This window comes from Ornithorhynchus anatinus, chromosome X5 (assembly GCF_004115215.2).
Source record: "Ornithorhynchus anatinus isolate Pmale09 chromosome X5, mOrnAna1.pri.v4, whole genome shotgun sequence".
In the NCBI taxonomy this organism is placed as follows: Eukaryota; Metazoa; Chordata; class Mammalia; order Monotremata; family Ornithorhynchidae; genus Ornithorhynchus; species Ornithorhynchus anatinus.
Window position 1 is genome coordinate 40,900,563 of NC_041753.1, and position 27,518 is coordinate 40,928,080.

Sequence of the window (27,518 nt, forward strand, 5' to 3'; positions counted from 1 at the left end):
AATCTCAATTTCAGTCATCTGATAGCCTGGCTGACAATCCTATCACAGTCCATGATGGCATGATCATCTTCATTATCAACAACAAGAAGAGCATTAATGAGTGCCTATTGTATGTACGTCATTCTACTAAGTGCTTGGGAACATGCAATATGTCCTAAAGACCTGACACCATTTGGGCTTCATTAGTGGCATGAAGTCTTAGGCTTGTTTCCTATCCACAATTTGATTTGACCTTTTCAGTGATAACTTTTGCAGAAAGGAATAAAAATACTTATTTATCCTTGGGCAATCTAAGCCATAGCTAACATTTGGAATAATATTGGGTTTGGTGCCCAGAGATACTTTATATCAAGCAATAGAAAAGAAACCTCTTAATTAAGGAGTAAAATCCCAACTTCTATTTGATGATTGCTCAGAATTGACTTCTGCCCCACTGAGACAATTGGTCTCCATCAGTCCCTGAGTCATTACAGGAGACAAGGGACCTGAACATTATTGCCAGACCCATGATTTTCCATGAATTTGGATGAAAGTTAAGGCCCTGGCACTTCATAATAAGTATAGCCAAAATACAATAATTTGGGAGTAATATTTTTCGAGTAACTCTGAGGAATTTGAGTCCAAATGTATATGAATTGAATATGAATTGAAAATTTTAAATCTGGCAACCCTGGTGGATCCATTCCCTCATGGACACAGTGTTCCTTTATAAGTGGGGCAAAATGTTAAAAAAAAGTGGTTTTGAAAATAATGCCTCTTTGCCCCCACACTCACAGACAGCCATATGCAGAGAGACTCCCAGCACCCAAGTTGCTTACTTAGATGGACACTTTGAGAAGCCACGATAACTCAGGCATTTAAGGTACCATTTACCAACTGAAGTAATGCAATACACAATAGTTCTCAATGATCTAATAGCATCAAATAGGTCCCTGACCCTCTTCACCCATGAGAGGGAAGCAGAGGGAAGGGAGCAGTCATTGAATTCTGCTTCCTCACCTCCCAGTGATCATTTTTACATTTGGTAGCACAAGCTGCTGGAGATGAGAAAACTGTTAAAATAACATATGCAGAGGAAATGCCCTCAGATAGCTTTAAAATGGCAGAATTGCCACAGCATGATAGGAAGAACTGGACTCAATCTGTATGAACCAGTCAAATGGTGTGTTTCTTGAGGTACCATAAGTGCTTCCTATAAAGAGAACTACTGTTTTTTTCCAAGTGGGAGAATTAGACTCACTGATTTTTTCTAGAGGTCCCTCATCCTTTCTACTAAATTGCTGTATAATTTATTTTATTCCAAATTAGTTGTTGGTTAGCCAAAGTATTTCAGGGTTAGCTAGTTTTTTTTAAAAAAATTATTATTATTATGCAGTAGGGTTGGGTAGAGTCCCAAGCTTTGAAAGGAGTCATTTTGAACATGCCATTTTGAACAACTACTAGTAAATTGAAGGAATCTAACAGCAATCTTCTTAGCTGATTTCTTAGGGTGATGGAGTTTCTCAGAGTCCACCGGGCTTGGGTCTGACTCTGTTCTAGAGATGTCTCCAATGGGCTCTCATAAGGGGAGTGGCCCAGCTCTCTGACTCTAAGAGGCTCTGGCCATGAGAAGTGTTGGATGCTTAAACAGATGGAGTTAGATCTGAAAGGCATAAACCATAATATTCCAGAAGGCTGCACTTTATAAAGAATGTTTGCTAGAAGTGAAAGCTGAGGTAGAATGCTGAGATGGACTAATGAATGATGGTATTCAAAGCTTCATTGGGTCTGGGCTAGTAATGATATGGCCAGGAGGAAAGTTTTGATAAAATGGAATGACCTGGAGAGCCACTGCTATACTGTACTGACCATTAATGAAGCAATACTGAGAAATTACACCAGAAAGATTATGGGGATGCCCAATAAGCTCATCTATTTTGACAATTCTCATCAGTGTTCAGAGCAAGTTTTCTGTCCCCATTTCTTCCTCTTGAAGATTTAACCTCCAGCAGGGTCCTTTTTCAAAGTTAGAAGTCTGACAAAACATCATCATTCACTCATCTGTGTCTCTAGTAAGCAACAGTATTTCTCATCTGGATTTACATATAGAAGGGAGAACTCTTCCTTTACTCTGTCTCTACTGTAACCTTCAACAAGCTAAATTAATGTCATTTTGTCCAGGGACCATGTGTAGTACACCGTCAACGCAAAATGAAGCCAATACAGTTTACCAGACCCCTTATCTGTGACTTTGCCATTTGCTTCTTGAAACATTTTAAATAAACAAAGATGCAAAGCTTTATAACCAGGGACAGTAGAGAGAGAGTAGAAGACAAGACTGGCCTGGAATACAGGGATACTCCATTATAATACTCTTGTTTTAGCACCCTTCTTTGATAGCCCCGTTAAATCTTATTGTTCTCAATTTCTTTCAGTGCTCTCTCATGTCAAGATAATGCCCTAGTTTTGTAGCACTTGTGAAGTGAACTTTGGCTCCAGCACTTCCCTTCTCCACCCCCTCAACTGTTGAAGTATTTTGACAGATTTAAGAGAGATTAAAGCCCATTTCAACAGCTGTGATGATTTAGCATTAAATCAATTACTCAATGGTATTCATTGAGCACTTACTGCCTGCAGAGCACTGTTCTAAACTTATGGACTTTAAGCTCATTATGGGTAGGGAATGTGTCTGTTTATTGTTGTATTGCACTCTCCCAAGCGCTTAGTATAGTAAGTGCTCAATAAATACAACTGAATGAGTGGAGTTGATAGACACGCTCTCTGCCCTCAAGGAGCTTACAGTCTAGAGTTTATACTCTAATAACACATCTCTAGTATGCTAGCACCTGGTGCCTTTTTACTGAATAGAATCTGAAAGATAATGCTTTGAAAATTAAGTATTTACATATATACACATAAAAATTGAATACTAATATTCACATTGCTATCTGATTATATAGCTACATTTATTGTGATTTTACACTGCTTAAAAATGTTGTTTTGGTCAACGTTTTTGATCTTGGGAGACCACAAATGCACTTTACATTATTTCCTTGGTGAAACTATACGTCGTTCATTGCTCTTTCACTTAACACTGTGTTTTCACGGACCCAGTCGAGTGCTAAACAGCAAATTTGGAAATGGGATAACTTTGAAGAGAGGCTTCTAGAAGGGGGCAATACAAAGGGGGAGAAAGAAAATAGCTCCAGCCTCTCCGAGTAACAAATGTGACATTGCAGCAAAGGGCAAGCTTTATATGCACATGACATGGAAAGGATTCTCTTAGAGGTCTCATCCATGCACACTGGTAAAATCTCGCAGTCAGTAAGTAGCATCACTTTTGATCAGTTAACTTCAACTACAGATTATTTCACTTTGTCCCATAAACAATCTTCCCTTACCTTGAACTTGGATCTGTGACCTTTGGGCTTCTTCACAGCACTTATGTTTATATATTATAAATTATTTATTTATTTATAATTCATGTCTGTCTCCCCTTCTAGACTGCAAGCTCATTATGGGCAGGGAATGAATCTGATAATGCTGTTGTCTGGTACTCTCCCAATTACAGTGCTCTGCACATAATAAGTACTCAGTAAATACCACGGATAGATTGATTATCCTCCACTAATTTTTCTTGAACCCTCTGTGCTATTATGTTGGGCACTCCTGACTAAACTACCCAACATATTTGATATCTGTCATCAACCACACTCTGAAGATATCAGAAACAAGTTTTCACTCTATGTGGGTGTCACATATGACAGATGATTTGAATTATACATTTTATCATAATATGCACATATATCAATGTTTGGATATACATTTTAGGGAGATCTTGGGTATACAAAGATACCAATAGTTGCTTAAACTATTACAAACCTTGTTTGATGCAGGTGAAGTCTATAATCCAACTTTCATCCCAAAACATCTTTTTCTTCTGATATTGAAACCACTAAAAAAGGACATGATTTTAAAACCAATTATTTGGACACTTTTAGTTGCAAAATTTATTGAGTCAGTATCAACATGTAGGGCATTATTGGCACTCAAGGAATGCCTTTATAATTGTTACACTTAAAAATCCTTGTGATAAAATGGTGGCACATATTTAATAATAATAATAATGTTGGTATTTGTTAAGCGCTTACTATGTGCAGAGCACTGTTCTAAGCACTGGGGTAGACACAGGGGAATCAGGGTGTCCCACGTGGGGCTCACAGTCTTCGTCCCCATTTACAGATGAGGTAACTGAGGCACAGAGAAGTTAAGTGACTTGCCCACAGTCACACAGCTGACAAGTGGTGGAGCCGGGATTTGAACCCATGACCTCTGACTGCAAAGCCCGTGCTCTTTCCACTGAGCCATGCTGCTTCTCTAGCCTCCTCATTCATTCATTCATTTAATCATATTTATTAAGCGCTTACTGTGTGCAGAGCACTGTGCCAAGCCCTTGGAATGTACAATTCAGCAACACATAGAGACAATCCCTGCCCAACAATGGGCTCACAGTCTAAAAGGGGAAGACAGACAGCAAGTCAAAACAAGTAGTCAGGCACCAATACTATCAAAATTGATAAATAGAATCATAGATATATATGCATCATTAGTAAAATAGAGTAATAAATAATATATACAAATATACACAAGGGAGGGGAAGGGGGTAGAGCAGAGGGTGGGAGAAGGGGAATTGGGGGTGGCAGAGGGAAAGGGAAGGCTCAGTCTGGGAAGGCCTCCTGGAGGAGGTGAGCTCTCAGTAGGGCTTTGAAGAGGGAAAGATGTGAGGAGGGAGGGCATTCTAGGTCAGCGGTAGGACATGGGCCAGGGGTCGACAGCGGGACAGGCAAGAACAATGCACCATGAGGAGGTTAGCAGCAGAGGAGCAGTGTACGGGGTGGGCTGTAGAAGGAGAGAAGGGAGGTGAGGTAGGAGGGGGCAAGGTGATGGAGAGCTTTGAAGCCAAGAGTGAGGAGTTTTGGCTTCATGTTAAGGCTGATAGGTTGATAGGCAACCACTGGAGACTTTTGAGGAGGGGAGTGACATGCCCAGAGCGTTTCTGTAGAAACGCTTTAGCCTCTTGTTGATTCATTACAAAGCACTCAACAAAGCTATGCTAATCAAAAAAATATTATGTTAATACCATAATCAGAATCCTTTCATTTTAAAGAATATTTTCAAAATGTGTTTGTAGTTGTGTGTTTCCAAACTAACATGAAAACTTCATTATAACATATTTTCTGAAAAACAAATTTAAATCTAGGGTTTGTTGAAATGAGAGTTTACCGTAATAATAATAATAATAATGATTGTAATTGTGGCATTTATTAAGCACTTACTGTATTCCAAGTCCTGGGCTAAGCGATGGGGCAACTGCAATACAATAAGATCAGACACAGTCCCTGACCTACACAGGGATCACAGTCTAAAGGAGCAGGAGAACAGGTATCAAATCCCTATTTGATCCCCAGATGAGGAAGCAGGGGCTCCAAGAGTGAAGTGAAGAGACGTGGAGCAAAGTGATATTAACTTGCCCATGATCAGACAGCAGGCAGGTGGTGGAGCTGGGATAAGAACCCAGGTCTCCTTACTTCCAGGCCTGCACTTTTTCCATTCATTTGAAAATGAAAAGTGTTCAGCGTTCATTTCAGTGGTTCTTTATAGATAGCTTATGAATCCTATGGATCTTAAGTGAGTCTCATAGGATTCATAAGCTATCTATAAAGAACCACTGAGAGGCTTCATGGTTTGCCCTAGTGACCATGGAGTACAATCCTACTAAAGGATGACTAGGAACAACACAGGCAGTATTCCTGGGCATGCACCTGCAACTCACTGAGAAGCAGCATAGCCTAGTGGAAAGAGCATGGGCCTGGGAAAAAGAGGACCTGGGTTCTAATCCCAGATTTGCCACTTGTCTGCTGTGTGACCTTAGGCAAGTCACAACTTGTCATCTATAAAATGGGGATTAAGACTGTGAGCCCCATGCGAGACAGGGACTGTGTCCCTCCTGACTATCTTGTATCTACCCCAGAATTTAGCACAGTGCCTAGAACAAAGTAAGTGCTTAACAAATATCATTTAAAAGACAAACAAAACAAAACTCATACTCAGAAGTTTAGGGGTGGTAATGAAATGAGAAAAACGAAGATACCAAAAGAAAACTGCCAGATAGACCTAGGTAAACAAGAACCTAGTTAGTGAAATATTCATCCATCTATCCTGAAAGACCTTAACCCAACTTGTGATATCTCATCAGTTAACCTCTGGATGGGTCTTACTACACTCTCCTTATCTAACAGTTACTTTATATCCTCAACCCCTTCAAAGGCAGCTACAACCACAATTCTCTGAAGTCTGCCTGTATATCCTCTCATCATCCTTTAAATCTTCAAAAGGAGAAAGAGTCACTGTATAAGGTTGGGGAAGTAGCAGAAGAAGTAGCAGCAGTCTGTTCATCACCATCAAATGGCTTATGCTGTATGTTCCCTCCTCACCAGATGCTGAATTAAATAATTCCCGTTTCCCATCCTGCTTCTCCAAATTGCTGACCCTTACCTTCCTGCTGCCTTAGCTCTAGGCCATATGAAATGACTCACAAGGTGGGTCAGGGAAAGACAGAATTGAAAATAATAGCCGAGCAAATTTAAGTTCCACCCAATTTAGAATGGGGCGTGGAGGAGACATAAATGTATGTGACTGAAAGGAAGTGGTAGTGAAAATCAGAGCTTTTAAAAAAACTTATTCCCTTGGGAGATCTGCCACCTCCACCATCTGTTTGCCTTGCAACTCTTGGTCACTGATGCGTGGGTCTTTGCTGTCAAAGTGATGCTGTGTTGGCATAGCCTGGAAAATTCAAGCTTAAGACCCTTCTTTTTCCTCAATAGGAGGCTTTTGGGAGGCCTGAATCATCTAAATAATTGCCTCATCTCTTCACTTCACTTATCTAGGTCAGAGCCTAAAAGGTCAATCAGGAAAGGTTTTGAAGGGTCAAGAAGGGCCAATACTGAGCTACAAAGTGATTCTCTTTCAAAGTTTTTGGCAAGTGTTAAATTCTCCCCATGAGGTAAACAGGTAAAACAAATATCATCAATGTCACTTGACAGGCCAAGATATTGAGGCATAGACGACTCAGGTTATTTGTTCTTGGTCAGCTATAAAATGGGGACATCTTAACTCTTATCTATTGACTATGCTGCATTAGACTTTGTAAAAGCGTTATGAATGAACAAAGGTGGTCAGATCCAGTGTTTCCTAGCCCTCTAAATTTTTTCAATCTGCTCAGCTTGATTAGGTTTCACGCTATTTAAACTGTGACTTTCATTGTGAAAATAATGCAAAAAATATGCATAATACAATAATGCATTCTACTTGTAGCATGTGTTGTATTTTCCCAAAAAGCTTCAGGCTCTTTTTTTCTTTTTAAAATATCATTATATGAATTCTCACTTACCTTGTGAGATAAGGAGTTATTATTATTCCCAGTAAACAGATGGGGAAATTGAGGCAAGGGGAGATTAAATGATACCCAATTCTCAAGGACAGAATTGGAATATCTAACTTCCAGCTCTGCTCTCTTTCTGCCTCTCAGAAAGAATAAAGATAGAAAACAAATAACTAAGGAAAACCTATAAGATTAGATTTGAAACCTACCAGGATTGTCAAAATAAAGGCAGCACAAACTAAACAGATTGGGAAGATGATTGCTGCTCGGGTATCCATAGTAAGGGAGCATTCCCCACAGTCTGCTGGGCATTTTGAACATCCCTCATCTTCTTCACACAGATTGTCCCCACATACTGAAAAGAAAAAAGGGATATAAGAATCATAAACAGCGGCTAGGGTCCGGAGTTCCCCTTTCAGGGTCGCACTTGGAGAGTTTCCAGACTCTACCAGCCTTGACTATGGGAGGGAGAGTTAAGCAGAGGACTATCCATTCCATTCCTAGCTTGGGCAGTGGCTAGCCTGTGGAAGACAATCTGTTACAAGTCAAAACTCACCTGGGCTGGGCAACAGCGGCATGGGAGAGACTCTAGGGTGGAGAATCAAGTTTACTGCGTGGAACGAGGCAACAGTAAACCACTTCCGTATTTTTACCAAGAAAACTCTATGGATACACTACCAGAACAATTGCAGATGGAGGCAGGGCATTCTGGGAGAGATGTGTCCATGGTGTAGCTATGGGTCGGAGATGACTCGAGAGCATAAGACAAGAACAGTCAGGGGTACCCAACTTTTCAGTTCGAGTGTCAGGGTGAACTTGGGGCTGCGCATCTCAGAGCAGAACATCAAAGGGACTGGGGAGGAAAATATGGGTGAGAGGGAAGATAAAAAAGACAGGAGAAAAGGGAGCTAGAAGAGAGGAAAAGAGATCAAAGGGTCACGATCCCTATCTGCCTCACTCCATCCAGGCCAGAAGAAGAGAAACAGTGCCTACCAATCCACTAGGCATCTGAGTCACTTTGCCAGTAACCTGTGTCCCTACCCCACTCCCACCATGTCATCCCAGGGTCTCTTTCCTTACCTACTTTGCTCTATCCCGGTGAGAAGGGTAGCAGCAGCGGCAGCCAGGCCGCCTCCACAGAATGCAGAATACTGGGAAGAACACAGCTGTGGCTTTCACTGGTAGCTGTGACCACTAGGCTCAGCTAGTGAGAAACCCTAAACTCTGCTCTTCTAGCCACAGTACCCTACTTTATTATTACTTTATTTTTGTATGCATTCCTGTTCTCCTTTTTATGTTATTTAGAGATCTTACTGCTTTATTTTTTTCCTTATGTGAGTGTCGTCAATCCCCTTTCCTCCTCTATTCTTAGATCATGAGCCTCTTGAGGGCCAGGGGACATATATAATCCTCACTCGTGCCTAAGCTCTGGGAATTGTCCTGAAGTTGCAGGTTGCAGGGATGGGGGCACAGTCCAGCATGGAAAAAGCCTATGAATCAGGCTGATATGCTGGTGACAAGGTCCCTATGGTAACTTGGAGATGGATTAAGTGGCACATGGCTCCCAAAATGTTGACCTTGTCTGCCAGGGCCATCCTGCCAACTTTGGCACTGGCACTTTTAGAACTAGGCTTGTTCTAGGTCCTTTTGGACTCCAGATAGATGTTTTTCTTCAGAAGGCACACTTGCCCCATGTAGGCATTCCCAGAAACTTACTGAATGATGGCGACTTCTGCTAACTTTTGACAAGTTCCTAAAACTACTGAAGGGTCCTACAATTACTGTATCCTTTCCAGATACTTAGGCAGTATATAACTCCACTAAGTCTTATACTAACATGATCTAACAAGTATATTGAGGATATTTAGACAAAATGATACCCAGGTCTGAAAGTTAATGCTGTTTCCATTTAGGTATCATTTCATAACACACTGCTTCGGTATATCAAATAGTACCCTAGCAATCTAAATTGGTTTAGGTCTGTGTTTTCCCATGGGGTAGCTTGAACACGGGGAGAATCTGGCTCCTATAGGAGCCAAATCCCACACAGTGTGTGTGGGATTGTGTAGGTCCATGATCCTAACCCTAATTCCTATTCCCTACTGAGCATCTAAATTGGGCTGACACAACCAAGTCCAAGGCTGATGAGAATTTGTAGTTCTGAAATATGCAAACCCGTGCAGAGAAGATTCTGCAATCTTCTACCACTGCCTAGGGCATGTTTCTTAATTGCCTCTAGGAACCCCGAGGTGTTTTGACAGGTTCCTAAAAATACTGTACGTTAAAACCAGCTCTTTTCCAGACACATGAGTTCCTTCTAATTCTGCTCACCCTTTTTATACTCAAGCAATCTGCTTGGCATCTTATTAGGTAATTCTTTAAGCTACAGTAGCTCAGAGAGCTTGGCCTCCACTGAGATTAGGTTGAACCATCTGGTAGAGGTCTAGACGTTCACTGCACTTTCATTTTCCTCCAGTTGACTTCCATGGAAAACTGCAGAAATCCACTTATAGTTCCCAAAGGCAGCTACTCATTGAAAGTTCTTCCTGGAGAATCTCTACTCCTACTCGTCATCATCAAATAGTGAGCCAAGTGAAAAATACTGAGTGAGATGATAAACTGTAGCAATATACTGAACGTGTCGCTATTTCTAAATGTGAGGGTCTGCCTTCCTGCATTGCCGCTTGGGGTGAGAACCTGAAAGAGTCACACCACTTGTTAGAATCCCAAGGATCTAGAATGCAAGCAAAACTCTGGGGTGAGATTCCACAAAGCCTCTCCCCAAAGTTAGAATTTTTCAACAGCTTTGGACCTTAGATGGGTTGGCCCAATTTAGATGCTCAATAAAGAATAGGAATTAGAGTTAGGGTTCATGGATCTACACAATCCCATGCCCACTGTTGGCCCTCCAGGAACCCCACATTCAAGTTATTCCACTGGAGGACACAGACCTAAACTAATTTAGACTACTAGAGTACCATTTAAGTGCACTGACCCAGTGCCTTATGAAATGATACCTCACTGCAAGCAACATTAACTTTCAGACTTGCGTATCATTTTGTCAGACTATCCTAACAACATCCTGTAGATCACACCACTACAAGCATTAGTAGAGCTATACACACCTATGATTAGAATGAGGCACCCTGAGTAGGTGGGACACAGGACAAGAAAAAGATCCTTAAAGGAGATGGACTCACAGAAAATGAATAGAACATCCAACAGGAGCCTAATACAGGTCACCACAGCCGCTGCCAAACTTCCCTCAAAGGACATGTGAAAAGGGTGGCCATGAAGTACCAAAGGAAGAGTCCAGAATTAGCAAGAGTAGCATTTTTAGAATCCAGGAGAGAAATAGCAGAGCAAAGGAAGGTTAATATGCTCCTCTTTTCTCCATTGCAGAGATTATGCTTCTTCCTAACTTCCACTCTTCACACTGCCATCACCCTGGCTAAGTAAGGAAAGAGAGAGAGAAAGGGAAGGCAAGGAGGAAGGGTGTGGGGTCCTGTTCTGCACACCAAGCTCTGCAGAAGCTGGCTACAATATTCTGTCAGTGTCAGTGCTGCTGAATCTGATTGGTCTCAGCCTAATGATAAAATTAAGAAACTGAAATGTCATGGATCTCTCATGGGAATGGAAAAGAGACAGAATCTTTGACAATGTAACCTGGAATTTGAGGGAAGAGAGGAGAGCAGACTTCAGCTTTAACTTCCTTTCTTTCTCATTAGCATATCCCTTTTGGCAAAATCCCTTTGGGGATATTTTGTAGGATTTTTTGATCACTTACCGACTGCCGGTAACACAGTGGTTTTAGCTTCTAGAGCTACTTGCATCTTTCCTACCCTGATGTGTGCGATGAGAGATGTTACACCCACATGGACTAAAACAACCTACAAAACAACAAACAAAGCAGTAGAGGTTTGGGGGTAATTTTCTGCATTCCATGAATCCACACTCTTAGTTTCATTCTTCCTCATTTGTTTCCCCTCCTTATTTATGTGTTGCTCATTGCCTTTCCAGGAAGTAATGACCAGGTCTCCACCTACAGGATGCAAAGATTACTAGTATCCAGATAGAATTTCACTTTGAAGTACAAAATAGTAGCCTGCCCTTAATGTATACTTTTGGTATAGGGTAAACAATTTCAGGTTGAAGAACCATTTCTTATTTGTATATTTGGTACCTTTTGACCCTCTATCTATTTTCTATTGGACATACGGCATTTTTACCCCCAAATCAAGCCATCTATTGATTGGTTGGTTGGTACCAGGATTGTCCGATCGGAAACATCATAGCATTATAGAGTTAAGGGGATTGGATAGGTTATGTAGGCATTTTATCATGTCTATGCAGAATTTACCTAAAGCATTTCAACAAGATTCCTTTTGACCACATGTAGTTAAAAATCTCCAGAGATGGAAGTTCCATAATTGCCCTCAGGAATATAGTCGCATGTTTTATAACCTTCCTTCTTATGGTGAGGATGTTCTTTCTAATGTTTAACCTAATTCTTACCAGCTATCCCTTAAACCTATTCCTTCTTGATCTATTTGGGCATGAGTTATTGAATTTTAAAGACCCAGAACACAGCCTCAATCTAAGACTGAGTTAAAATGGGAAATGTTATGTTGAAATGTGTTTACTTTTCTATCAGTCACTCAATCAATCAATGGCATTTATTGAGTGCTTACTGTGTACAGACCATGTTAAGCACTTGGGAGAGTACAATACAAGAGTGGTTGCCCATCCATCTCCGCTTCAAACAAAAACTCCTTATCATAGGTTTTAAAGCACTCAATAACCTTCCCAATTCCTACCTTAGATCCCTACAAGATCCCTGATTTTCTACTACAACCCAGCCCGCAACCATCACTCCTCTAATACCAACTTACTCACTGTAACTTGATCTCTTCTATTTCACCATCGACCCCTCGCCTAAGTTCTGCCTCTGTCCTGGAGCACCCTCCCTCTTCATATGCAACAGATGAGCACTCTCCCCACATTCAAATATTAAAAGAATACCTCCCAGAGGACTTCCCCATCTAAGCTCTCATTTTCTCTTACCCCTCTCCCTCTGCATCACCCTTGATCTTAGATTAGTACCGTAGTACCAGGTCCTCTCATTCCCAAGCCTGTGCTCTTTCCAGTAGGCCATGCTGCTTCTGTTGTCTATGACTGGCTGGTGCAGACCTATTTGCATGTCAGTGTTTTTCACTAAATAGCACACCTCTGATGCATGTGCTTAGAACAGTGGTTGACACCTAGTGAGAACTCAACAAATACCACAGTTAGCACTGTAATTGTTACATGTCCAGGGGAGCAAAACCAACAGTACCTTAGAAGTCCAGTTTCTCTGTATCATTTTGCCAACAGTAGATTGGGTATGAGTAAATATCTGTCCATCATCTGGGATCCATGGGCCACAGATTCCTCCTTTCCCCTTTAACCAAAGAGATAAGCTATTTTAATAAGTAAAAAGGCAAAGGAAATTGATCAGATATAGTTATGTAATGCAAGAGATGGCACTGTGAGAGGCAGAGAGAGAAAAGTTATCACAGACAGAATCATTTAATCTCCAACTCCTGATAGAAGCTAAACTGTCAGCAAAATGTCCTATAATCATTCTGAAGAGCTCTGAGAAGGATTCTGTTATTTCACTCAGCAGGTTTCCTGATCTAATGCAATGGAATAGGATTTTTTTTCCTTCCCCATGTCCTTTGTTCTCCAAGTATATCAGAAATTGTTCTGCACAGTCCTGAGTTAGACAGAAGTACAGTGATTATCCTTTGCAAGTAAATGGCTCAGCTACTCTGTCCAGTGCAATAATTCGGCTTATGTAATTGAAATGGCAGAAGGGAAAAGACTAAGTAAAAAAGGTCCATAAGTTTTCAACACTACCAGGAGTAGACCCACAGGTCTTAGGCTTGTCTTGACTGAAGGCTGAATCAAACAATCAATCAATGGTATTTATTGAGCACTAAATGTGATTGGAGCACTTACTGTGGGCAGAGCACTGTACTAAGCATTTCAAAGAGTACAATACAATATTTGGTAGACATGATCCCTGCCCACAAGGAGCATACAGTTTAGAGGGAGAGGCAGACATTAAACTAAATTACAGATAGGGGAAATAACATAAGGGCTGTGGGACTGAGGATGAACTGGGGTGAATATCAAATGCTTAAGGGGTACAGAACCAAGTGCACAAGTGATGCAGAAGGGAGAGCAACCAGGAGAGGGAAATGAGGGCTTAGTCAAAGGAGGCCTCTTGGAGGAGATATGATTTTAGGAGGGCTTTGAACACAGGGAAAGTGGCGGTCTGTTGGATAAGAAGAGGGACAGAGTGCTGTACCGGAGGGAGAACATGGGCGAGGGATCGACGGTGAGACAGGCAAGATCAGGGTATATTGAATGAATATCGGTGAGGTAAGGTAGGATGGGAAGAACTGGTTGAGTGCCTTAGAGCCAGTGGTAATAAGTTTTTGTTTGATGCAGAGATGGATGAGTAACCATTGGAGGTTTTTGAGGAGTGGGGAGACATGGATGGAACTTTAAAAAAATAATAATCCAGCCAACAGAGTGAAATATTGCCTGGAGAGAGGAGAGATGGGAGGCAGAGAGGTGCCATAAACTATATTTCTATCTAGAAGCTAACAGAGTTCACATAAAAGAACTAAAACTTCATTATGTTCACAGATGTTTCTACAGATTCATTCATTCATTCATTCATTCAATAGTATTTATTGAGCGCTTACTATGTGCAGAGCACTGTACTAAGCACTTGGAATGTACAAATCAGTAACAGATAGAGACAGTCCCTGCCCTTTGACGGGCTTACAGTCTAATCGGGGGAGACAGACAGACAAGAACAATAGCAATAATTGAGCATGGCATTCTGTCCTAGCTGCCACCAAATAGTGAGCATTATTGATTATTGAGGTTCCTCTCTTGATATACTTCTCATTTAGATAGTGAAAGTTTTAATTTCCTAGCTTCTCTAGCCAAGGACCATTAAAATCACATAATTATCAAACTGCAATTGGAAATAGTAAGTTTACATTGTATTTTTCACTGCTAATCTCAAAATAGTTTTTTTGACACCTGCCTGCACTTTTCAAATGAAACAGATGGATCCTGCTACCAGAAGCAGTTCATCAAAGGAATGAGGTGACACTACACTAAAAGCTAAAATTCAAAGGAAAAATCTCCTTGAAGACATCCAATCAGAAATACAAGTCCCAGTTCAGTACTTTGGTTGCTGACAAGCAATATTGGCTTTTGTATAAATAAGAAAGCAAACATCTTTAAAGAAGTCATTATTTTATAAACAAGATCACTCAGCAGAGATTACGTTTTCAAATGAACTAAAATGTCCAGTGTTTCATTTAGTACCACAATTGTATGCACAGTAACAGAACTTCCATATACTGTAATTTTAAAAGAAAAATAAACTTTACCAAGCACAGCAGGGTACACAGAAGATAATCACATTGGACACATGCCCTGTCTCACATGGAGTTCACAGTCTAAGAGAGAGGGAGAACAGGTATTTTATGCCCATTTTACAGAGTAGAAAACTGAGGCACAGAGACGTGAAGTAGGAAAGTGGCAGAGCTGGTACTAGATTTCAGGTCCCTTGACTCCCAGGCCCAGGCTCTTTCCACTAGGCTCTTCTTGATTGTGATACTTTTATACTGAGTCCACGAACAAAAATAGGTGGGCTTAAGGCACAATATAACCCAAATGACCATTCAAATGAACAAATTTCAAACTTAACCAAATCAATTTAGTACAGGAAATTTGCATAAACAGCTGAGATTTTTACTTGACAAACTATTTTTAGCATTTGGGAAAGTCTTTAAAAATTCCTTAAAAGATATCATCAACACCATGAACTCAATTGACCGGCTTGCAACCACCAAATTCAAAGTATATTTTTGTAGGTTGCATTATGCATTTATACTACATGCTGTTTAATTCTGTTTTTGAGTTTAGGTTCTATTTTGACACTACTGGGTTATTCCAGAATAAAGGAAAGGGTTTTTCAACTGTGTTTCAGAGGCCCTTCCAATATTTGCTGAAATTAGGGTGATGCATTAAAATGTCTTTCAGGATTGATTACCCAGGGGGGAGGCTTGGAAGGGTAACACTTCTGTCTTCTCCATCTTCCCCACCCCAGTACCATTCCTACCACCTTGTGTCTTTGGGGGTTCAGAGCAGTGTGGCAGGGAAGAGACAAAGTTAAAAAAAGAAACCTCATGGGGTGGGTTCAGAGTGTTGGGATGTGGGGGACCAAAGTGACCAGGGGGAGGAGGAGGAAGAGCTATTGGAGATGGCGGGTGGGGAGAAAGGGTAGGAAGAAAAGGAAAATACATTTTAAAGGCTTGCTTGGGTGGCAGGCAATAGCAACAGGGTGATTTACATTGCATTTTCCAGCGACAGCAAGTGAAGGTGTGCAGCTGAATTGAACCAGAACTGATCGAATGAATGTGTATACTTAATTTTCATCAACTAGAGAACGATAGTTATTATCTACCAAATATATCATAAACTCACACATAAAGACGGACCACTGCAAAGTGGCATTTTAGTATTTACCATGAAGGCCAGGGGGCAGGAATGAATGTTGGCATGATGGACACAGCAGTTCTCACCATTGGCATCCTTCCAGTTGGCAGGGCACTCAGCTTCTTCACAGAATTTCTTTGCTGCAGCAGCATTACTAGACAAACATAATATTTTTTAAAAGGAGAAGGATTTTTGTCTTAATTATGCAGCATGTGGTGCTAGAGCAATGAGAGGGCATTGAAGTTGTACTCATTAAATTGCATGGAAAAGCTAAACAGCTGACCCTATGCAAATACATCTCTACTGTCCTACTCTTTGGTATTCACATCAAATACACTCAGTTGTGCCAGAATGCATGTTTCCACTATGTATTTTGGCTGGAATGGGATGGCAGAATTAGGGAATCTTCACCCGGCAACAGATCAAAGCAGTGTTGGAGGAAGCAATTGTGCACACATATGCGATGTTGCCACATAGATGTTACTAGAACTTGAGTTTGCCCTAATATGTAAATGAAACCCCCATGTTAGAGACCCAGACACACCAAATATAGGACCTTCCTTCAGAATCGATGACTTACTCCCACTGGTGAAAGAGCCTCACGTAGGCCTGAGTTAGCCCGCCAATCTATGGCTGGGTTGAGGTGAGCTAAAATAAATATGGTCTGGGGCTTAAAGGGGCAACAGTAAGATAAGGCAGCAGAGTTGTGGCAGGGAAATGATTGCTAGCCCTTAACGTGGTTGTCCACTCCAGGTAGGTGCCTGCTGCATCAGGCCTTGTGTCTATACTATTATAGCACTGGATAAGAGTGGAGGACACTGAGGGAAAAATCCTTTAGTGACTGCATTCTGCAGCTACTAATTGTTATAAAGAGGGCCCAGAATTCTAAGGCTTATAGACACATATACACAAGGGTAGCATATAGGTGCTTTTGTCCTGGCAAGTATCACAGCTATTGAAGAGGCCAGTTAAAATCCCTTGGCTTTCTCACAAGGTAATTTTCAAAACTTTCACGGCCAGGTGGGCTAGGTCCCAGTAGACTCAAACAAAGATGAAGCTCTAAAATTGAGGTCCAAGGAGAACTCAAACTGAAAAGATATTTATATTTTTATATTAATCCTTGTCCACCACTCTCTTGAACTCCTTATCCCGGAGGGATCAAAAGTGGTGGGGACAAGAGAGTGTGAGTAGCCTACTAGCAATCAATCAATCATTTAATCAATGGTACTTACTGAGTGCTTATACTGTGGGCAGAGCATTGTACTAAGTGCTTGGGGGAGTACGATATAACAATAACAGACACATTCCCTGCCCACAATGAGTAGCACTGTAATGGAGTCCTTCGTACCAGTTCACAGTCCTGTAGCCTGGACACCGCGTCTCCTCCGTCATTCTTGATGGGAAATTCCATCACGTTCATATATGGAATTATCTCTTATTTCATTGCCCCTTTCTAGAAAGGTGTCTGACAGGAGGCAATGCATAATTGTTCCTTATTTGAATAACACAAATCCTGCCTGTCTCTTGGAGAAGTGGGCCGATGGAATTGGACTGCAATCCCTGTCACCTCAGAACTCAATTCTGGCAGCCCAACAGTTTCACTTATCTCCAACAATGATGACATTCCCCAGGGCACCTAATGAATGAAAACCTTTCTAAAGTAATTGGCTGTCTGATTACCCGCAATAAACATGTGCAGGCATTGTTTCTGTTTTGACAGTATTTGCTGAAATCTAGGATTTTTTTCTAAAAATCAAAAATTTGAATATTAAGAGCCAAATCCAATGGTTTCTAGCTATGTGAAATTTCTTTAATAATAATGGTGGCATTTGTTAAGCGCTTACTATGTGCCAAGCACTGTTCTAAGCTATGTGCCAAGCACTGTTCTAAGTGCTGGGATAGATATGAGGTTATCAGGTTGTCCCTCGTGGGGCTCACAGTCTTAATCTCCATATTACAGATAAGGTAACTGAGGCACAGAGAAGTTAAATGACTTGCCCAAAGTCACACAGCAGATGAGTGGAGGAGTCGGGATTAGAACCCACAACCTCTGACTCCCAAGCCCGTGCTCTTTCCACTAAGTCACGCTGTTTCTACTTTCTTTAGTTCTGAAAGTTTCCATAGTTTGAAGTGGCCAATCAACCAAGGCAAACTTCATCTTAGAATTCAGAACTCCAGCACTTAGAACAGTGCTTGCCACACAGTAATTGTTTAACAAGTACCATAACTCAGATTCCAGGTCCATCCATTTAATACATGGCATCTCTAACAAGGTAGCATTTACGACTCCTAGGAGATCATTTCTCTGTATCACTTTTTGATGTAACTGCTGCTTTTATTTGCAATTTGAATAACATGTATCCATAGGAATGATTGTTTAGAAGTTGAGAAAGCTTAGATTAAGTGACAGTTTTGCTTAATTCCTCCATATGCTATCATGCAATTTGCCTCAGCTAAAGAAATGAACATTTAAAAAAAAAGAGTCACAGAGTCACAGAGATTTTAAAACTCCCAGGTTCTTTCATGAAAAAAGAAATCTATTCCGTGATCTTACTCAACTCTTTACCATGTGTTGCTTTCTGTGAGTCATGCTATAGGACTTTTGTGTAAACATAAGAAGGAAAAATATAAAAATTGAAGAGTGTGAGAAATATCCTAATAAGTAGAAAAAAGGAATGCGCAAAGCTATTAATTTTCTACCCCTACTCTGTCATTTTATACTGAACCTGATTCTGATTTTCTGCATTTGTTGGACAATTCAAAGAATCTTACTGAAATCTCAGGAAAATCTCTCCCAAACACTCTTTTCAATCAGTGGTATTTATTAAATGCTTACAGTGTGTGGAGCACTGTACTAAGTACTTGGGACTATTTAGCAGCACTCCTTTTCTCACCAAAGCACTCTCCCCATAATTAACAAGTTAATCAACCCTGTTGAATACTATCCGGATACTGACTTCTGTTTCAAAGAGATTATCTCTCTTTTTAGCTGTATTGTACTTTCCAAACACTTAGTACAGTGCTCTGCACACAATAAGTGTTCAATAAATACGATTGAATGAATGAATCAATTCTTTGCAAGGAAACGATTTAAATTCTAATCTAGCCAGGACTCAAAATTAACTGATAAATGATAACATTCCAAACTACACTTCTCTTTCTGAGCTGTACCACTTTTTATACTGGGGGCTTCTTTTCTCTTCCTAGCTTTTTGTATTGTGTATACCTAATCATGTGCTGTTACAATATCACTTTAGAGCAGGAGAATTTATCCTGTGGCTCCTAGCTAATCCTAAGGAGAAAATATTTCTGAGCAGCCATCGTTCTTTTAGTGAGAAAAATAAAATAAGAACACTTCATTATTCTCTCTTGTACATGTGGAAAAAAGTAAACATTTGTGAGAGCTTTTGATCATGTGGTGCTGGGACACACAACAATTTCACAGAATCCCATTATAATTCACTCTAGCTAATTGCTGGTTACTGTAGTTCTATCAATTTCCTTCCATGCTCACAGAATGAATAAAATGATGTCCTGGATGACTGCTGCCTGTCAAATAGACCTACTCCTTGTCACTATTCTCTTCAGTAAAACCTGGCTTGGAAATCATTACCAGGAAACCATCAGGTAGGCTTAAACCTGTTAATCTTCTGCTGACATGAATGTTTGAGAAATAAAGAGAGCAATCATGTCTGAAGAGCGGAGGCTTCTCTACTTCTGTACACTGGTCCCATTACCGACTCCAAGAGGTTCTTTCCTTGCTGGCTGCATCAGCCTCCAACTCATCACCCAATAGTCTGAGACACAGACAATGCAGATACTTGGGGAATCTACTGTAAATAGACTCAGCTAAGAGAGATCCACGTGGGCTGAGTGATGTTCCCCCCTGACCCCACTGGGGATTTTTCTAGTATATTTGATAGCCCAATCCAGCTCTGAGACTTTTTCCCCCATTTTCACTAAATGGAGTTTGTTTTGACTTTTTCTTTATTATCAGCACTTCAAGTTAATAGAGTAGAAAAAGCTCGGTCTTCAGATGATGTTAAAAGGCAATGGGCCAAAAGCAGAGTTGTGAAAATCATTGAAACATATTACCTCAACCTTACACAAATCCCTCCTTTTAGAGTGACCTTATAGAGTCAGCCAACACTCCCGTATTGAAAGGCTGACCAGTTTGTGGACGGAGGAGCCAACTTTTCATTTTGAAAGCAGGGGGTGGCCTGGGGGTGGGTTCCCAATGGGGTGGAACTGGGGAAAATTGAGTCATGGACACACCCAGGACTATAGAAGTGGTCCAATGACCACCGACACACACAAACACAAACACACAAGATGGAGCTAAGGGGATACAGGAGAAAGCATTTAGCATTAGGTGAGGAGCCTGTTCGCAGCTAGAGACCAGAGAGCTCATTCAGCTCTGAGCCTGAAGATGGGAGAGAGCTGTAGCCTGGGGGCCTGCCACGGCTTTGGATTCTGGCCGGCCCCCATTGTACGGTGAAGAATCGAGTGGGAGTCCAAAAAACCTGTGGGAGCAAAGTTAGTGGCTTTATCCCCGCAGTCCAAATTCCAATGATCCCCTGAAGATGGAGCCTCTATTTTTGAATTATCTTAGACCCCTTGCCAATCCTCTATATTTGGGGCATTTCGCCTCTTGTAGCTGGCTCTTTATTTTTGATAAAGGGGATTTTATCAGGGTTGGAAAGAGGAGGGAGAAAGGCAGAGATATTTGAAACTCAAATTGGCTCACAAGAGGTTTTTGCATTACCTATAGATTTCAGTTACCCATGCTTTCCCTGTCCATCATGGATAACTGTCAGCTGACAAGACAGTGGCCATTCCATTTAACTCTCATGTAGTACCTCGGTCAGGGAGCAGTGCCATATTGCCTAGTTGCACAGAACTCCAATTGACTGCAGAGGATTTCTGCATGCATCAGAGCAAGGAAACCCATTGGGATCAGACTGAATTGAATAATCCACTGTACATTAAAATACATTTCTCTAAGTAGGTCATTGTTTCACATATCTGAAAAAACAGAATTACAGGACACTGCTGAGCAGTCTGAAACTTGGAAAAGCCCCAAGGCAAGGTCATACCTGTGGGAGAGGATTCCACTCCTTACAGCATAGTCATAAAAGTGATCCGAAGCAAAGACGGTGTAGGTTACGTTAAAGAATTTCCCACTGATGGCCTTTTCTGGTGGCCTCTGTACCCATGCCATCTCTAGACCTAAAAAAGAAATAGCTAAATAGACAGTGTCCTTCATTTCTAAATTGCACAGAATGGCAGAAAAGGAGATATCCTCTTGCAACTGTAGAGAGATAAAGGTGGGGATGAAGGACAGGGAACAATGTTTCATCAACATATCTCGACTTGTCCTTTTAATTCAATTTGTAAACTCCTTAAGTGAAGTCCCATAATAATAATAATAATAATAATAATAATGGTGGGATTTGTTAAATGCTTAATACACTGCCAAGCAGTGAGACGGGCCATGGTTTAGTGGATAGAGCAAGGGCCTGGGAGTCAGAAGGACCTGGATTCTAATCCCAGCTCCGCCACTTGTCTGCTGTGTGACCTGGGGCAAGTAACTTAACTTCTTTATGTCTCAAGTTCCTCATCAGTAAAATTCATTCATTCAATCGTATTTATTGAGCACTTACTGTGCACAGAGCCTCTGAGCCCCACGTGGGACCAGGACTGTCTCCAAGCTGATTAGCTTATATCTAACCCAGCTCTTAGTACAGTGCCTGGCACATAGGAAGTGCTTAATAAATTCCATAAAAAGCACTGTACTGAGCCCTGGGGTAGATTACTATTATTACTGTATTTGCTAAACCCTTACTATGTGTCAAGCACTGCTCTAAGTGCTGGGGTAGATACAAGTTAATCGGGTCAGACAAAGTCCCTATCCCACATGGGACCCACAGTCCCTGTAGGAGGGAGTAGGCTTTCATTCCTACTCATTTATTCATTCATTGACAGATGAGAAAACTGAGACTCAGAGAAGTTAAGCGATGTGCCCCAGGCCTGTGCTCTTTCCACTAGGCCATGCTGCTTCTCATTTAAGACTTCTTGGACTTCTGAAAATTCCCCAAGTACCTGGTATAGTATTCAACACAAAGGATATGCATAGTACATTCCAAGAGAGAGGAAAAAAGACAAGCAAATGAATTTGGGGGAAAGGAAGAAAGAGACTGGATTTAAAGGAACAGAGTAAATAAAAAGGAATAAGGAGAAAAAGTATTATACCTGCTATCAAATAATTTGCATTTCAGTGAGGCCAGGATTGCCACCCAGACCATCCATCAAATCATTTCCACCACTGATTGTAATGCCATGACAGCATTATTAACCACTTAAGATATCCACGTATCTAAAATAAATCCCCAGTTTCAGTTTTAGGGTTCAATTTCTCCATTTTTTTTCCAGAAGCCAGCACGTATAGCCTAGCTACAAACATTACTGCTCTATGGAGAGCTGAAATTGAGAAACGAAAATCAAGGAAGGCAAAGGAAACATTTTTTTTGTACATGGTAAAATAAAGCTTCAAACAATGCTGCATTCCAGCTGGAAACTGGGAGTCGGTTGCTGAGGACAGAGCAGCATGGCAAATTGCTACTAAGAAAGGAGAGGCTTTCTACAAAGAAAGACAGCCTACCTGTCTCTTGTTCATAAAGAACAAGTGACAAAGAGGCAAAAGAGAAAACAGTGTCAGGAACCATGACCATTAAAGAAGACAACACAACAAGGGACAGCCTTTTTGTGCACAATGCGGTATAGACTGTGGGTCTGGGGTTGGGCTTCTGTGCCACACAGGCACTCATAGGTGAACTTCATGAGCAGCAGTGACTTCTTCAAATACTAAGGAGAACTCTCTCTCTCATTATATATATATATATATATATATATATATATATATATATGAGAATCTAATTCCCTAGGGTGGTGGAAAAGATATTCCCTGCCACTAGGAGACATGTACTAATAACTCCATGAAAAGTGATGTACTGACTTTCTACCTTTCTTCTTAAATAAAAGATGTAAGTTATTTTTAAGACAAAAAAAAACAGAAATTTTTTTTAATGATGGGTCTTTGTTTCTATGCAACTGCTATCTTTCATTGTCATTTACCCTAGCTTTACAGGAAACAGTGTGAGTAAAAAAGATAAACCATAGCTCAGTAATTAGTCCAAAGGGGCACTCTACTTCTTTAAGAGGCTGAATATATGTGTATATGTTATTTCTCTGACACCTTTGCTTTATTTTTCTTTATTTAAATTGCTCTTTCTTGCCCATTAGATTGTAAACAATTGTGATGGAGAAGGAAAAAGGAAAGGGGATCTTGTTTTTTCATTCTTTTTATTTCCCACAGTGCCTCACAGTTCTCTGCACAAAGCAGCCACTCAATAAATGCTGTTTGTTGATTGCAGCAATTTTTTTCTTTACAATCAATCAAAGTTAATTCCCTCCACAAAAAGAATTACCCTCTTTCCAGAAGCCTACTCAATTTGGTAATATTTGCAGTGGCCTTTGATGCTTTACAAAAAAAAGTCTTTATAAAAATAGAAAAGTCCACTTTATTCAGCCAGGGATCCAAACAAACATAAGAATACTGTATGAGTAACCAGGTAAGATAGTCAGGAAGCAAATGCCTGGAGTGGAAATGTATTTGCTAAAATGGATTAAACCTATTTAGCAACAGGAAGGCTTTCTATAAGCCTAAAACAGGAAAATGTTCTGCCAGTTATTTAGCTCTTACTTATTTCTAAGCAGAGTTAGAATAACATGTTAAAACCTCAGGTGATTATCCAAAAACCCTAAAAAGAAAGAGACAAAAGGACAAGACCAGTTAGAGGAAATTATGCAAATTAGTTTCTGTTGTGAAAAACAGAACACTAAATTGAGGGAGGAATTGGATGGAATCATTGAGTAAATCATTTGAGTTAATAGTAACAATAATAGTAATATTTTGAATTTGTACATCACTTTCATTTTTATACAAATACTTTCACATCAATTATCTCATGTTATCCTCACAAAATCCCTGTCAAGTAGGGGGAGACAAATATTGTTACCTTCATATTTTGTAAATAAGTAAACTGAGGCACATAGAGGTTAAGAAACTTGCTTAAGTACTCACAGTATGTCAGTCCCAGAGCTGGGACTAAAATCCAGATCCCCTAACTGCTGGGCCCAAGAACTTTCCACTTGACTAAGCTGCCATTTCCTAATCACTCTTGAAACCTATTTCTCCTTCACATGACGGATCTTACAGAAAGATCATTAAAAGCGATACAAGTCTGGGATTATTTGATGCTTCTGAGACAGTTCTGTAATCCAACTCAGAAGTAAAGTAAATTAGGCTCTGTCTGCACAAGCATGGTGAAGTGGAGGGTCAAGCATTTATCTCTTCAAAATAATCAATTTAAGGCAGCCAAGCTACATAGTTGATAACAAAGCTCCTGTCTTTTCCTAAATATGAGACTAGGGATTTTTGTTTTTTGTATCTTGGCTGAATTACCCAGATAATCACCTCTCCACTTCACTTTTCCTGTATATCTCCAGCCTGAACAGTCCATTTTAAAAAGCAAAATTCAAGGAATTGGCTGCTATCTTAGAGAAACATTGTAAAACATGGAAAAAGCACAGGACTGGGAGTGAGAGGACTAGGGCTCTAATTCTAGCTCTACCACTTATATTTTAGTTATGTGAGCTATGAAGATAGCAGAAAACGTGTCTACTCACTCTGTTGTAATCTATTGTACTCTCCCAAGTGCTTAGTACAGTGTTTGGCACACAGTAAGCCCTTAATAAGTATGGATTGATTGTTTGGCTGATTGAATAGCAGCTGAGGTTTTCAATAGAAAATGGTGGTTTTGGGTGTTATCAGAGTCACCAAAACCACTCACTTGCTGCAGTCTCTTTCTACATAAAATCCTGTCTTGGAGGTCAGTCCTTGGAGAACTTCCAACCTCTTTCAGGGGCTAAGGAGAGCGGGAGTTGGGGCCAGGGGGGCATCTAGCACAGGGATTGAAGCAATGTAAGGGAAAGGACAGGAAGGTCCATGGAAAACTCAGCTAACCTTAATTAGATTTAGCTGAGGTCTTCAAACTTTGTAAATTTACTGTCAGTTCCCCACATCTTCACCTCTTTTATTGCTTGCCTTCTCACCTCCAGACCTGCCCCACAAATAAATCTTCCATTTTGGACAATTCAGGGTTTTCAAGTTAAAAAAGATGAGATAATTACCCCCAACACATTTCCTTGTTTAGTAGTTTTGAGCAATTTGAGTCAATTGTTAATATGACAGTTTTAAAATCTGCATTATTGTTTAACATAAAGTACTATACAGTAAAATATTTTGCATAAAGCAAATTGTAGTGGCATACATTGCTATGTTCTGAATTACTATATGTCTGTTTAGAACATCAGTTAAACGTTCTATTTTCTTGATTTAAATGAACTATTGGGTGAAAACCTGTGGCTCTTCATGTCAGGGATGGTTGGTTTCAGAAGGTGAATTTTAATGTAACAGCATAAGAGCATGAAAATATTAGCAATAAAAGCAATTCCAGCCTAATATTCTGTCCTGGGAAATGGCAACGAAAGATGCTTGGAGGAACCATGTGATAGTTGCCCTCCTTGACATCCATCCCCGCCTACTCTGTGAAGAACACTGTACTAAGCACTTGGGAGAGTCCAGTAGAACAAATAGACATGATCCCTGCCCTTACAGAGCTTAAAATCTATCTGGGGAGACAAACAAATAAATTACAAGGAGGAAGAAGTAAGATGCATAAGTGCTACAGATGTGTATGTGTGAGAGAGAGATTCAGGAAGGCTTCCTGGAGAAAATGTGATTTTAGAAGTGCTTTGAAGATGGGGAGAGCAGTGGTCTATCCTTTGTGGAAGGGGAGGACTTCCAGGGAGGATGGAATGTATGAGCAAGAGGTCAGGAGTGGGAGAGGCAAGAAAGAGGCACCATGAGTAGCTTAGCTTGAGAGAAACGAAGAAGGAGAGCAGGGGTGTAATGGGAGAAGAGAATGGATAATCAATCAATCAATCATATTTACTGAGGGCTTACTGTGTGCAGAGCACCATACTAAGCACTTGGGAGACTACATTGTAACAGAGTTGGTAGGCATATTCCCTGCCTACAAGGAGCTGCCCGCAAGGGAAGCAGCATGGCCTAGTGGGTTAAAGCATGGCTCCGGGAGTCAGAGAACCTGGGTTTTAATACTGGCTCTGCCACTTGCCTGTTGCATGACCTTGGGTAAGTCACAACTTCTCTATGCCTCAGTTTCTTCAACTGTAAATTGGGAATTCGATACCTGTTCCCCCTCCTACTTGAAAGTGAGCCCCATGTGGGACAGGAAGTATCCCACCTGATGAACTTGTATCTACCCCAGCACTTAGAACAGTGTTTGACACATAGTAAATGTTTAACAAATACCATAAAAACTGAGCTTACAAGATGATGATAAAGCCAATGGTCATGAATTTCTCCTTGATGCCGAGGGGAATCGGCACTCATTGGAGATCTCTGAGGTGTGGGAAGTGACCTTTTAGAAAAATGAACTGAACAGCAGAGTGAAGTATGGACTGGAGAAAGGAGAGACTGGAGGCAGGGAGACCAGTGAAGAAACTGATGCAGTAGTCAAGGCAGGGTGTGTCAGGTACCTGGACTAGTGGGGGTGGATGTTTGGATGGAGAGGGAGGGGTAGATTCTAGAAAATTGTGGTTGATGAATCTATAGGGATTTGGCAACAGACTGAAAATGGGGGCTGAAAGAGCGGGAGGAGCCAAAGAAAATGTCAAGGTCTCTGAGGGCTTCAGAGATGGGGACAGTAGTGGTATTGCCAATTAGGATGGGAAATTTAAGCGAAGGAAAGGATTTGGGATGGAAAATGAGGAGTTCAGCTTTGAACATATTGAGCTCAAAGTGCCAGCAGAACATCCACGCAAAGATATCCTGGAGGGAAGAAAAGATGCAGTATTGCAGCGGAGTGTGTTCAGGACCAGCAAAGGTAAATTTGGGAGTTATCTTCATAGAAGTGGTATTGAAGCCATGGGAGATGATGATGAGGAGAACGAGGAGGAGGAAGAGAGGGGGCAGGAGGAGAAAGAAGAAAGAAGAAAATTTGTTAAGCACTTACTATGTGCCAACCACTGTACTAAACTCTGAGGTAGATGCAAGATAATCAGGTTGGACATGGTCCCTATCTCACATGGGGCTCATAGCATAAGTGGAAGGGAGAAAAAGTATTTCAAAGCAGGAGGGAGAAAAAGTATTTCATCTCCATCTCATCAGATGAAGAAACTGAGGCCCAGAGAAGTGAACTGACTTGTCCAAGCAGTTAAGTGACAGAGCTACGATTAGAACCCAAATGAGATTCCCAAGAGAGTAAGTGTACGTGACCTCTTCTATATTGGGTGTTTCCTACTGAATTAATTAAAATATGGGAGGAATGAGAAAGACACTGACCCCGGGCTGCCTTAGGAAAACTGTTGCCCTTTGTTCACTTTC

The 27,518-nt window shown here is 40.8% G+C and overlaps 1 protein-coding gene and 1 non-coding gene across 2 annotated transcripts in view; one reads left to right on the forward strand and one right to left on the reverse strand.

The window, feature by feature from the left end:
* Positions 1-27,518, reverse strand: part of LOC100078016 (atrial natriuretic peptide receptor 1-like) — a 74,479-nt gene that overhangs the window by 44,768 nt on the left and 2,193 nt on the right. Inside the window, exons 3-8 of the mRNA XM_001509080.4 lie at positions 21,085-21,217; positions 16,019-16,142; positions 12,756-12,860; positions 11,208-11,310; positions 7,630-7,775; positions 3,862-3,934 (exon numbers count right to left, since the gene is read on the reverse strand). Of these exons, the coding sequence (XP_001509130.2) occupies positions 3,862-3,934; positions 7,630-7,775; positions 11,208-11,310; positions 12,756-12,860; positions 16,019-16,142; positions 21,085-21,217 (684 nt within the window). The remainder of the gene's footprint in view (positions 1-3,861; positions 3,935-7,629; positions 7,776-11,207; positions 11,311-12,755; positions 12,861-16,018; positions 16,143-21,084; positions 21,218-27,518) is intronic.
* Positions 7,830-7,966, forward strand: LOC114808610. Its single transcript, XR_003756456.1, has one exon. It is a non-coding gene; the product is annotated as a small nucleolar RNA SNORA7 (small nucleolar RNA).